The sequence below is a fragment of the Abramis brama genome, assembly GCF_963993115.1.
Source record: "Abramis brama genome assembly, chromosome: 2".
Lineage (NCBI taxonomy): Eukaryota > Metazoa > Chordata > Actinopteri > Cypriniformes > Leuciscidae > Abramis > Abramis brama.
In genome coordinates this window covers 6843771-6856119 of record NC_139964.1, presented here as the reverse complement: position 1 = coordinate 6856119, position 12349 = coordinate 6843771, and the positions used below count along the sequence as shown (strand labels likewise).

The 12349-nt window shown below is 37.6% G+C and overlaps 1 protein-coding gene across 1 annotated transcript in view; it reads right to left on the bottom strand.

Annotated features, from left to right (window-relative positions):
- LOC311077564 (uncharacterized protein) overlaps nucleotides 1-12349 on the bottom strand; it is a 90507-nt gene that overhangs the window by 34399 nt on the left and 43759 nt on the right. The window contains exons 13-14 of the mRNA XM_084106090.1: nucleotides 11501-11575; nucleotides 11297-11401 (exon numbers count right to left, since the gene is read on the bottom strand). Coding sequence (XP_083962216.1) covers nucleotides 11297-11401; nucleotides 11501-11575 — 180 coding nt within the window. The remainder of the gene's footprint in view (nucleotides 1-11296; nucleotides 11402-11500; nucleotides 11576-12349) is intronic.

Here is a 12349-nt window from a genome sequence, read left to right as displayed (position 1 = left end):
CACTGGCTGCGTGGCGTGAACGTGGCGTTTCTGTTGCATGGCGTTTTCCATGTCTTTGCACAACAGAAACGTGTCTGACACGGCACTGCTGCTGCTAGTGACATGATCCTCATTGGTGATATATTCGACATACACTGTAAAAAAGAATACATTGATTTTATTAGTATCTAAATAATAAAAATGAGGCAACAGATTACAAGCAATATTATTAATTAAATTTTACAAATTAGAATTGAGTAATAATTAATCAAATGAATTCCTTAAAAGTTAACCATTTAAAATGAGTAAAATTTACAAAATATATTTTATTGCCAACATTGAAGACACCTGGTGTTAACAAGCAGAATCACTGAAGGAGAAAACCATAATTAAAGTCACCATTGTGGAGATCAGTGTGTGTTTTAGTTGGGCTCTTGACCCTTAAATCATTAACTTTAAGTTTTGTTTGGCTGCTGTACATGAGTTATAACAGCCAGATGAACAAAGAGAAAAGGTGATGTAATGGCGTTGGTTGTGTTTTAACATAATCATTATTTCACAATCATTTGACCTGAATCACTGAACCTCATATAGTGCAATTTATGAGTTAGGTTTACTTTATTAACTATAGCAGCACTGGCCTTGTACGGCATAATATTTTTTAACTTTTACAATGTAAGGCAAATAATTTCTAAAAAGTTTCTCTTACATAAAAGGGAGACACACAGACATCAATAATCAGCCTGTGAATCTCAACAATGGTGACATTTATAAAGCATGTTGCAGTGCATTCTGGGTGCCACCAATCAAAACTCATTCATGGCTCCCATCATGCATTGTGGTATGAATAAATAATGAGCTTATGTTCAGAGGTGATCTGTTCGTCACCATTGCTGAGATTCATACGCAAAACCTTGATGTGTGTGTGTGTGTGTGTGTGTGTGCCTAAAAAAAAAATTTTTTTTTTCTTTTTTTTTTTTTTATTATTGATTTGATCATTTGGATTTCATTGAAAAGGCTAAAAATATTATACTGCTGTAATTAATAAAGTTAACTTAGCTCATGAATTGGACTCTATATGAGTTCAGTTATTCAGGTCAAATGATTGTGAAATAATGATTATGTTAAATCACAACCAACACCATCAGATCACCTTTTCTATTTGTTCATCTGGCTGTTATAACTCATGTACAGCAGCCGAACAAAACTTAAAGTTAATAATTTAAGGGTCAAGCGCCCAACTAAAACACTCACTGATCTCCACAATGGTGACTTTAATTATGGTTTTCTCCTTCAGTGATTCTGCTTGTTAACACCAGGTGTATTCAATGTTGGCAATAAAAGATATTTTGTACATTTTAATTATTTTAAATGGTTAACTTTTAAGGAATTCATTTGATTAATTATTACTCAATTCTAATTTGTTAAATTTAATTAATAATATTGCTTGTAATCTGTTGCCTCATTTTTATTAATTAGATACTAATAAAATCAATGTATTCTTTTTTACAGTGTATGGGGAGAGAGTTGTGGAAGGCCTATACTTCATGTTAAACATAAATATATTAAACATATAGCAGCAAAGACAACGTCGGCAGTGTTGACGGCAAAATAGGCTACAGAATATTTCGTTCTGTATTGACAGGTGCAATATTTGAAAATCGATAGTTTTTTTTTTTTATTACATTTATATCTGCATGTCAAAACCTAAACTTTCAAACATAAAAATGTCATTTATTAATATGTATTCATGTCAAAATGACATAAACATATTTTCCTATTCTATTTTGCCTGGAAACGCTTCCAAAACGCTTGTGTGTCGCGTGAAAAATAGGCGTCGATTCTATTTCTAGCATGCACGCGTTTTAGATGCGCCTGTCACGCAGGTAGTGTGCAAGCTCTAAAGCCTGTTTTATACTTCTGCATCGGACCTACGCCGAAGCCTCTACGCTGTAGGCAACGCGTTGGTTTTCATTTATACTTCTGCGTCGTTGTCCGCGTTGACTCGCGATTACACTTGTAGAGGGAGCAGGTGAAATCCGAGGAAGGGGTTCTAGCAGACCAATCACAGCGCTTGTGTCCGCGTAGAGTTGACGCGTTGTTACGTTTTTGGAGAGGTGCACGCCAGGGTACGCCGAAGGGTACGCGCGCTACACACAGCCTACGACGTAGCTACGACGTGAGTTCGACGCAGAAGTATAAAACAGGCTTAACCTGTTAACATGGGAGCCGAAGTAAAAACGGACACGCCACGAAGCCCGACCTGAGGAATCCCTTCGCCTGTGGTTAAAAGCTTTACATTTGAAGAAACCACCGAAACGGCCGTATGTTTGTTATTTTCATTTCGTGAACACAAGACCTACAGAAGACCACCCGATACCAGAAAAGTTGCTGGGCTACGAAGTCTCAATAAAAACTCCAAGGAGAAACAAAATCATTAAAGGGGCATTCCACCCATTTGAACATCGTTTTTTATTTAAAGTGGGTCATATAGTCGAAATGTAAAATAAATTTTGAATTTGGTGCCTTCGTGACCGAGGAAAGACAAAAAATAACTTCAGGACGCATTTGTATGAAAGACAACAACTACCACAATGCACCACATTGCACAGCTCCGCAAGCCACTCCCACTAATCCAGAAAGCGCATAGAGAGAAATCACTCTTCCGTCTACAAGGCTAGCTACCACCAGAGCTTGAAATTCATTTCACATTCACACAAAATGTCTAGTTAGTTGGCAAACTCATTAGTGCATTACTCCTCGTTTGTATTTCTTTCGAAAAGATGAATTATTGCATGGTACCTGGATGTTCAGTCAGAACATATGCGGTGCGAAACTAGGATAGTTCTCAACACAAATGTCCGTGCCCTCGTCTGATTCAGAGATTTCGTCCAGGAGAAATTGTCATCGTTGAAATTCTTTGCCGCAGACAGACTCTATCTCTGTGTTCGTAGTTGCATAGTGAGATCACCGGCGCCACCAGTCCGCCCTAACTCGAGCCAGTCCGGGCTCCTCGTCCGCGGCAGGCAGGTCTTCTGCCTCGGCTGCTCTTCGCTATAATGCGGCTTGTAAAGGTAGCCACAAACACCTGATTCAAGCATCAGACTTCCGAAATACTCTTCCTCTATATCATATTGAGCACTCTCCTCCGCTATTGTCATAACTGTACATCTGTCTCCACAGCGCCTGTAAGCTTAGCTTCAAACAAGATGGAGGATATTGCTTTCAGTTTCAGAAAGTGAAGTCCCACCCACTAATCTGTAATAGGTCTGTAGCGTGAGCGGTTCCCGACCCTGGGAAAGATGAGGAACTAGTGCTTGTAGTCTCAACAGAAATCCCCCCCTCTTACACTTCCTCCTACAATGACGCAAAATGACGATTTTTGCGTCATTGTAGGAGGAAGTGTAAGAGGTAAATAACGGATTTCTCCCGTCTCAGGGGAAAATGAGAGAGTGTTTCACGACCATTCAATAGTATGACTGGGTTTCTAACAATGCAAAGCTTAATGCAAATGGGTGGAGTGTCCCTTTAACCTCTGTATAAAATCTAGTCATCATGGCATGATCATGATCCTGGCATTTATTTTGTATGATTTACAATTATTTATAGCCAGCCATCTACTTATTGCTATCCTGTGCTTTGGTTGCATTCTAATGGCATTATTAATACATTTGACATGACAAAATACCTCCATATATATATATATATATATATATATATATATATATATATATATATATATATATATATATATATATATATATATATATATATTAGTCCAGCGTTGGCTCGACCGTGTTTAGGGCGGGGCTGAAGGCGCCGGCGAAGTTTTGGCACTCTGCCAGTTAGATGCATGAGTGTTTCAACCAGGTCTAGTAGGCTACCCAAACTGGGTGAGGCGGGGCTTTAGCTCTTTGTTGTATTCATCTGCTACGGCATGTGTAACATTTTTCTGTCAACTCTGCATAATCCTTCACGATCGATATCATTAGTTAGCCCAGGGAAGCGAGGAAACGGAAGTGCCGCACAAAAACCGGAAATTGGACCCATGTATACTTCCGCGTTCGAAAATAAGGTGAATGCCCTCACCAGTCAGCACTTACACTGCAGTACACACTACACTACTACACTACACTACAGTGTTCAACACCTGTTATAGATGTGTAAACACATGAATTAATCATTTACAACACTTTCTGCGTCCCCTAATCTAAAGTGTAAACTATTCATCACATGTGTTGCACATCATTCATAAATACGATTTGTTGATCTTATGCCTTATTGATTCTTGCAGTGGTAATCTACGAATGATGTGTAACACATTTACAAGTGATGAATAGTTTACACTTTAGATTAGGGGATGCAGAAAGTGTTGTAAATGATTTATTCATGCGTTTACACATCATTGTGTTAAACACTGTACCTGACCTATTACAAATGATCTGTACGTGTATACAAGGCATTCACAACACTTTCTGCACCCTCTAATTGCTACATACATAAAAAAAAATAACATAATGTATTAAACATTTATGAACCGCATAGACATGTTTTGTACATGATTAGTTAATCATTAATTAATCAATTGTAAATGACTTACAACTGAATATACAAAACATACACACAAAAATGAACATATCACTTATTAAAGGGACAATATGTAGCTTTTTAGGTATTTTATTATCTAAAATCAATATTTTTATTCATAAATATGCCCTCAATGGTGTACAAATACCTATGCCAATGATCAGACTAATCCTCGTAAACAAAGAATTTATTATCTTTATATACATGGGACGGGTAGGTCCACGGAGGCTTCCATGTAGTTCCGCCATCTTGAAAAACTATAATAGCAGAGAGGGACAAAAAGTACTAGGCCAACACGTTTCCACAACGCGTTTCGTTCAGAGCCAGCGTCACGTGACTGAAGTCAACAGAAGTGGAGGAGCGGAGCAGAAAGAGGCGCTTGTCACTGCCCCGGCAAGTTTAAAAGGCTGCACTGTACGGTTATTTATACACCGTTCATTCATACATATGAGTCACAGGATAAGGAGTCCTCGTCGTCGAAAAAGTCCAAAATAGACAGTAAAAGGAAACGTGACCGGAGATTACAAAAACAAGGGTTAATGTCGGGATAGCTAATGCAGGAGAAAGCTTTCAAAAGAGACCCTGAAGTCGCCTGCTTTCTTCTCGACAGGTAAGTCAATGTTACGATCTTAATTACAAGCTTTTTTTTCATTGCTTGGTTGTGAACTTTATCATTATAGACAGTAGAACATTTATAGTTATATCTATTTATCTATTCCATTCATAGTAAGTTAAACAGGCTCTTTGATGAATAGCAGCTATTGAGTAAAGTAACGTTAGAGAAGGCACGGATGATGATATCTAACAATGCATGTACTTCAAAAAATATAACGATTAAAGAAGGTATTACTACTAACTACCATAGTTAATGTTTTTCACAGTCAGTAATTTATACTGTAACATTCTTTTTTTCGTTGTTTCAAGTTTCAGTTTGTTTTAAATAACAAACCTGTTCACCCGAAGAAAAACTCAAAGTGCTATTATAAGACATCCTGTCATAGCATTTTGGTACATAACGGCTACCGTAGATGCAACGCGCATTTGAAAAAGTGAGGCGCTGGAGAGCATTATCGTTTGAATGCAAAATACAATTTCACCACTAGATGGGAGAAATTCCTACTTACAGTCCTTTTAATAATTTATGAACGCATAGTCAGGTTTCATAAATAACTACTTAATCATTTACCAATGACTTGTAACAGAATTTACAAAACATTAGGGGTGTAACGGTTCACAAAATTTACGGTTCGGTTCGATACGATACACTTGTGTCACTTGTGTACGTTTTTGATACAGCAAAAATAAATAAATGCCAGAGAAATTTCCTTGATTTAATTTTTTTTAATTCTTTTTTTATTTTATTAAAACTAACATAACTAGATGTACCGCATGGTGGTACAAAATATGACCGCCGCTCAGGCCTGCACTGGCTTTCCACAAAAATAAATGACGTGGAGCAATTTGGCTGTATTGCGTGTTTATGTATATACCTAAAAAAAGTAGTAGTATGTGCATGTCTGCCTGTGTGTGTGTGTGTGTATGTGTGTGTGTTTGTGTATGTGTGTGTCTGTGTGTGTGTGTGTGTGTGTCTGTGCATGTATGTATGCGTGCGTGCGTACATGTGTGTGCGCGTGTGTGTTTGTGTGTGTGTGTCTGTGCATGTGGATTTGTATGTGTGTGTATGGGTGTGTGTCTGTGCGTGTGGATGTCAGTGTGTGTGCATGCTTGCGTTTGTTTGTATTCCTGTATGTGTGTGTGTGACAGTATCATCCTAAACCAGCAACCCTTCGCTCAACACCACCATCTACAGGCCGATGAGTGTACAGTCACTAAATGTGCACATAAATGAATTTATTTTATACCCCCCCCATGGATGAAATTCTACGAAACTTAGCATACCCCCAGAGGATGTCAAGTTAATCATACACATGAAATATGGTGCAGTTCTGAACATCTCAACTGAAGACAGGGGCGATTAAAGCAGAATAATATTGCATTTTCATTTTTTATGGGAAGGGTCGCAAATCACAAATGAGTGATTATGGGCTAGGTTGATGTGGGCCCTTAAGACCAACATACCATAAAAATGTCTTCATCCTCGGTGCCACGGTTCAGGTAGGAAAAACTGCATTTTTTGGGTTTCGGGGGGCCCAGCGCGGGGGGAGAGTGGCCCCCGGGGACCAAACGAAATTTTTCCGTAAAAGTCTAGTGGGGCTACATGCCCACCAAATTTCATGTTCCCCGGTGTTTCGGTGTCCCTGCTATCGTTGACGAAAAATTCAGTAGATGACGAAAAAAAAAAGAAAAAAAAAACTTTGACAATCCCTATATGACCGCTTTCGCTACACTGTTAGACCTTACCGGGTTTTTTTACAGTAAAATACTGGCAACACTGTTGCCAGTAAAATACTGTTAATTGTACAGTTCTTTACTGTAATCTAGTTTGTTTCTGTAAAAATGCACTAAATTCTAATTCAAATGAACTAATTACACTTGCAGAAACCGACTGCCTTAAATTGACCAACTGTCATTTAAATGTATTAACTAAAATTTATAATGCATTAATAATGTGAGCAAAGTATTACTGTGAACTTCTTTCATTTGAGACCACTAAAAAACTATTGTACATAAAGAGATTTCCACTGGACCAGTTCACCGCCTGTTAAATAAAGCAACATGCAGCAAATCATCAATGTTTGTAGATCTTCTCCTGGACTGAAGCACAGGCTCTACTCTTCTGTACAATGGTGACCCAAAAAATACATTTTACAGTAAACTACTGGCAACAGTGTTGCCAGTATAAACCTGTTTTATAACTTACAGTTTATTACTGTTAAAAAACATTTTGTGGGTGTGTCTTTTTATCTTACACTGTTAACACTTTCAACCCCACAGGGAAATCCACACTACAATGAGTAAAAAGTAACACTGAGACAGTGTTGCAGTGAGATAATTAAGGGAATATGTAAGTGTTTGTTGAGCATTAGTGATGAACACCTGCTGTTAATAAGCAGAATCACTGAAGAAAAGAGAAACACAAGAACAGAAAATAGAGAAACACAATAACTACAACTGACTTCTAGCCATTACACATTATTACACTTATTATTAACCAGTATGACTTTATTTCTGTCATACAGAAGTTGTTATTGAAAATGTTTGTTTGAAGTTACCATTATAGAGATCAGTGCTTGCTTTAGTTGGGATGCTGATGCTAAAACATTCTTTTTTTTTTGCTGCTTGAGCTGTGTTTTTGCAAGTCACACTTGTGCACACACAGTTTATGAAACAAAATCATCATATTGCCTGTTCATTCACTAAGGAATTAATTCTTATTCATTCAGAGTTTTATCCTCGATCAAAAGGGTTACATTAGCACTACTGTGAAACTACAGCAATAAATTACTACGACTCTTTTTTTTAACACATCATGCATAAAACAAAAAAAAACAGAGCTACACTATGTTTTAGAAACACAGAGATATCACAATTTAGCACAATAATCTCAACAATGGTGGCAATATTTCTTTCTTTTTTTTATTATTCATGCAGTGCATGCTGGGAGTTTTATATTATCCTGGAACCCAGCATGCATTGCGACATGAAACTTTTCACCATTGTTGAGATTCATGTGCTGATTGTTGATATCTGTGTGTGTCTGAGTCAAGCAGGAGTAAAATAAAATTGAATGCACTATATGATTGTTATTTTTCAGAAGACCTGATTACAGAAATATTGATTTCATGTTGTAGAAACACAAATTTATGCTAAATATGACATACCCATAATTTCAAAGAATATATACAGGAATAATCTGAAAATCAGACATGTCCAGGATGATTGTGACATCATCACAAAAGAATAAAAACACCTTATAAACTACCTCTTGACTTTTTCTTGCCATAACAAATATGTTTTATAAACTCACTGTTACAGCAGCCAGAGAGAGATAAATAGTAAGAAGTCAAGGGACAAGAGACCAACTAAAGCAAATACTGATCTCCATCATGGTGACAACAAATTTTATTATTAACTAAATCTTTGTTAATTCTCAACAAGAACTTTTGTACATGTATGAAAGAAATAATCGTAAACTGGTTTGTAAACTGGTTTCACACTCAGTGTTGCTGGAAGTCAGTTGTAGTTTTTGTGTTTCTCTTTTTTCTGTTCTTGTTTGTCTCTCTCGTTCAGTGATTCTGCTTATCAGGTGTTCATCAGTTTCTCAATTCACTCACTTCTTTTCATTCACTCTGTCAAGTGGACTATATTAGTGAACTAATGTAGGGAATAGTGAATGAGGGTATAGGGTGTGATTGGGAAAACAGCCTCTGAGTGTCGATTTTGAGCACTGTTCATTTACAGTATATTCCTGTAGGCTATTTTTGTTTTCTACGGTATATTACTGTTTTAATGGAAAATGGTATGATACTGTCTGAATTACGCCTTTTTTTACAGCAAGGGTTAACAGTGTAGCTACGCTAGCGGCGGTCATAATAAAGTATGATTTTTTTTTACTTTGAGAAATTCTGGAGCTATAATAGACTCTTCTTAAGCATATAAAACAAAACAGCTCCTTGGAAAAAATGAAATGTAATATTGTAGTAGTTATAAACAAAGGTCTATTTTAGTTCAGATTAACATTTGAGGGCAGCAATTGTATTAATAATGTCAAAATAAAACCGACGTTATGTTACTTGAAGGCATTAATATTCCTGCCAAACTTCCATGGTTGCAGTTAGTGTTACTACAGCAAATCCATGGTGTATGTTGCTGATCTGTGGACACTGGATAGTTCATTCATGGCACAATGTTTCTTCCTGGTTTCCACGCGCTGTTTGATCCGTTAATAACGGAGAAATGTGAATGTTTCTCACTAGATCTCGCAGAGATGTTATTACTTCTGTGGCGAATTCAAATGCTTTCTTTACTGGATCTATTATTAGCGCTGTGTAGTAACAGTGTCGCATGATCACGATCGGCTCGCGCTGCACTGGTCCAAACTGATAAACGGTCCTTCAGCCACACAATAACAAGCATTTTCGTTCCGCTTGCATTACGTTTGCCATTTGATGTTGGGCAATGTTGTGGTCGCGCCGGCGTCATTATGAGCGCGCTTGCCACGCGCAACGCGCCTACATTTGAAATAACGAAATTTTGGTCTGCAGGAAAAATGGTCCGACGAACCGTTCAGTTTGAAAATGCGTACCGAAAACCGAACCGAAAGCCTCGTACCGAACGGTTCAATACGAATACGCGTATCGTTACACCCCTACAAAACATACATAAACTGTTAGTATATCACTTGCTAATCATTTATGATTTTTTTTGTAAATGATTAGTTCATCTTTAACTGACCCCTTATAAATGACTTACAACTGAATGTTATTATAAATGTTTCCGCAAAAGCTCAAATCCCTTCATTTCATCAAATGTTTTCTGCATGACTAGTAGCAGCTCAATGAACAGATATTATAGAGATGAATACCCAGTCAGCACGTGAGATCAGGTGATGATCACAGTGACATCACACCAATCTCATATGGTGATACTCTCAGTGTCAGTAATATATGAGCTCATTGTGAATTACAAATGTTGAGCAGGATGAGAAGAGGCGGTTCAAATATCAGCCACTGGGGGGATATTCTACTTCCTGTTTCTTAACACTTTCACAGTGATGACACATGGTCAGCTCCAGGGGGGCAGCGTTTCATATTATGTTGAAGGTACCCCCGGGAGCCGCCATTGGCTAACAAGCCTTCACCTGCTGTTAGCATCCCATTGACTCCCATTCATTTTGGCGTCAATTTGACAGCGAATAACTTTACATCTGAGGCGTTAAAAGACTCCATTTGTCTATGGTTTATTTCTAAAGAAACACGACAATGTATAAAAGGCTCCATTACCTTGTATCTTACGTTATGGCCCCGTAGAAGCAGTTTTTGTAAAAGTAGGCTAACGATTGCGTCATAACCACGCGACTCTCTGGAAATTACCGTAGAGACAGGAAGAGAAGCTCGCAGTCAATCGGGGGGACGTGGAGGCATAAAGTCCGATAAAGTCAAGGGAGAAGCCCATAGAGAATCATGAAGTGTCTCCTGCTCCTAGCTCATGGACAGATCCTACTCACGCTTTCCATCTCTGCAAGATTCGGAAGGGAATGGTTCAGATTTCGTTTGGCACAGCTACTAGAAGATTTACAACTGTCAGGCAGGCTGCTCACGTCACATCCACGTCGTCAAGCTCAGTTTGAGTCTGCGCAGTACGCTTGGCAATCAGGAAATGAGGGCTTCTAATGTGCTTCACTTCTCTCCGTTGAAACCTATGGGGTCGCTGTGTCCAGTTTATATACTGTCTATGGTCAGCTCACAGTATGAGTGCACACACAGATAACAGATCTTTCTTATAAGAACGTTCTCCAAATATACAGCTGACCTCATTCCTAATTTCATATTTTTAATTATAATAACCCTGTGATTATATAGTAGGCTATAAAATCCAATATTGTTATAATCATTTACTAAGGATTTTAACTGCATAATTAGGAACAAACATTTGAATGATTGAATGAAGGATACACTTTTAGCTCACTGATAACTCACATTGTGACCACATCACGGGTATCCTGGGAGCTCATGGTGACTGGGTAGTCATGACAATAAATAGATCAGATGCATTACTTAATCATGATCATGATGGTTCAGTAAATTTTGAGATAAGCGAGCTTTAGTACCTGGTACTTCTCCATCTTGAAGGCTTTGTTTGGCTCATTCTTGCTGTAGAAATAAACGTTTTCAATGGGCTCATTACCCACTTCACCAAAACCCATCTCAAGAACCTGAATGAGAAGAGATTTCAGAAATGATCGAAAGTTAAACTGTGAAAATGAAAATGTAGAAAATTAGATGATTGTCTTATTTTTACTGTTGAAACATACATAGATGTCAAAGTCCTTATCCCTCAGAGTTTGGTGGTCCATGATCTTTTCCTTCCAGTCTTTGCGCAGTTCTTCCTAAAGGTTTGGAAGAATAAATGAGTTAAATATTACACTAAATGAAAAAGAATATAGATAAAATATATGTAATGCTCTTTTTATACATATACAATAGTATGCCATCCAGTGTGGCAATCTCCTGATATATATCTCTCCTGTAAACAATTTCTCTCACAGTGATCTCACTATGTGGTGTCACCCCAGCTAGATGTGTTATTGGACATGGACTCCAACATCACTCAGACATCAAATGTAGGTTGGAAATGAAAATTGGTCTAAACATTTGTTTGATGTCAGGCCCCAACTTCATTAAACAACTCCACAAACAGCATTACCAGCTTCACTTATTACTAACCAGACTTTATTTCAGTCATATGTGTGGAAAAGTTCTTATTGAGGTTTAGATGTTGATTATTTATTGAAATAAATAGTTTGGTTTGGTGTCACCATTATGGTGATCGGTGTTTGCTTTAGTTGGGCAGTTTGACTTGATGTTTTAATGTTATTTTTTCTCTGGTTGCTGAAACTGTTTGTTATGGCAAGTACAATATAAGGAAATGTGATCATAATCACATGTATAGTCATAATCTAGTGAAAACTCATCTAGACTGTCAAATATGCAATTGATTTTGTATATTTGAATTTGTTATGGTTTCTACAGCATGATATTCAATGGCGTTTTAATAAGATTTTCTGTATGACTTGCTTAAATCAAACACTTTTAACTACTGCTTCTCTTAGACACCAAAACCTCAAGAATCAGCGCGAGAATCTCAATAGCGGTGACATGCT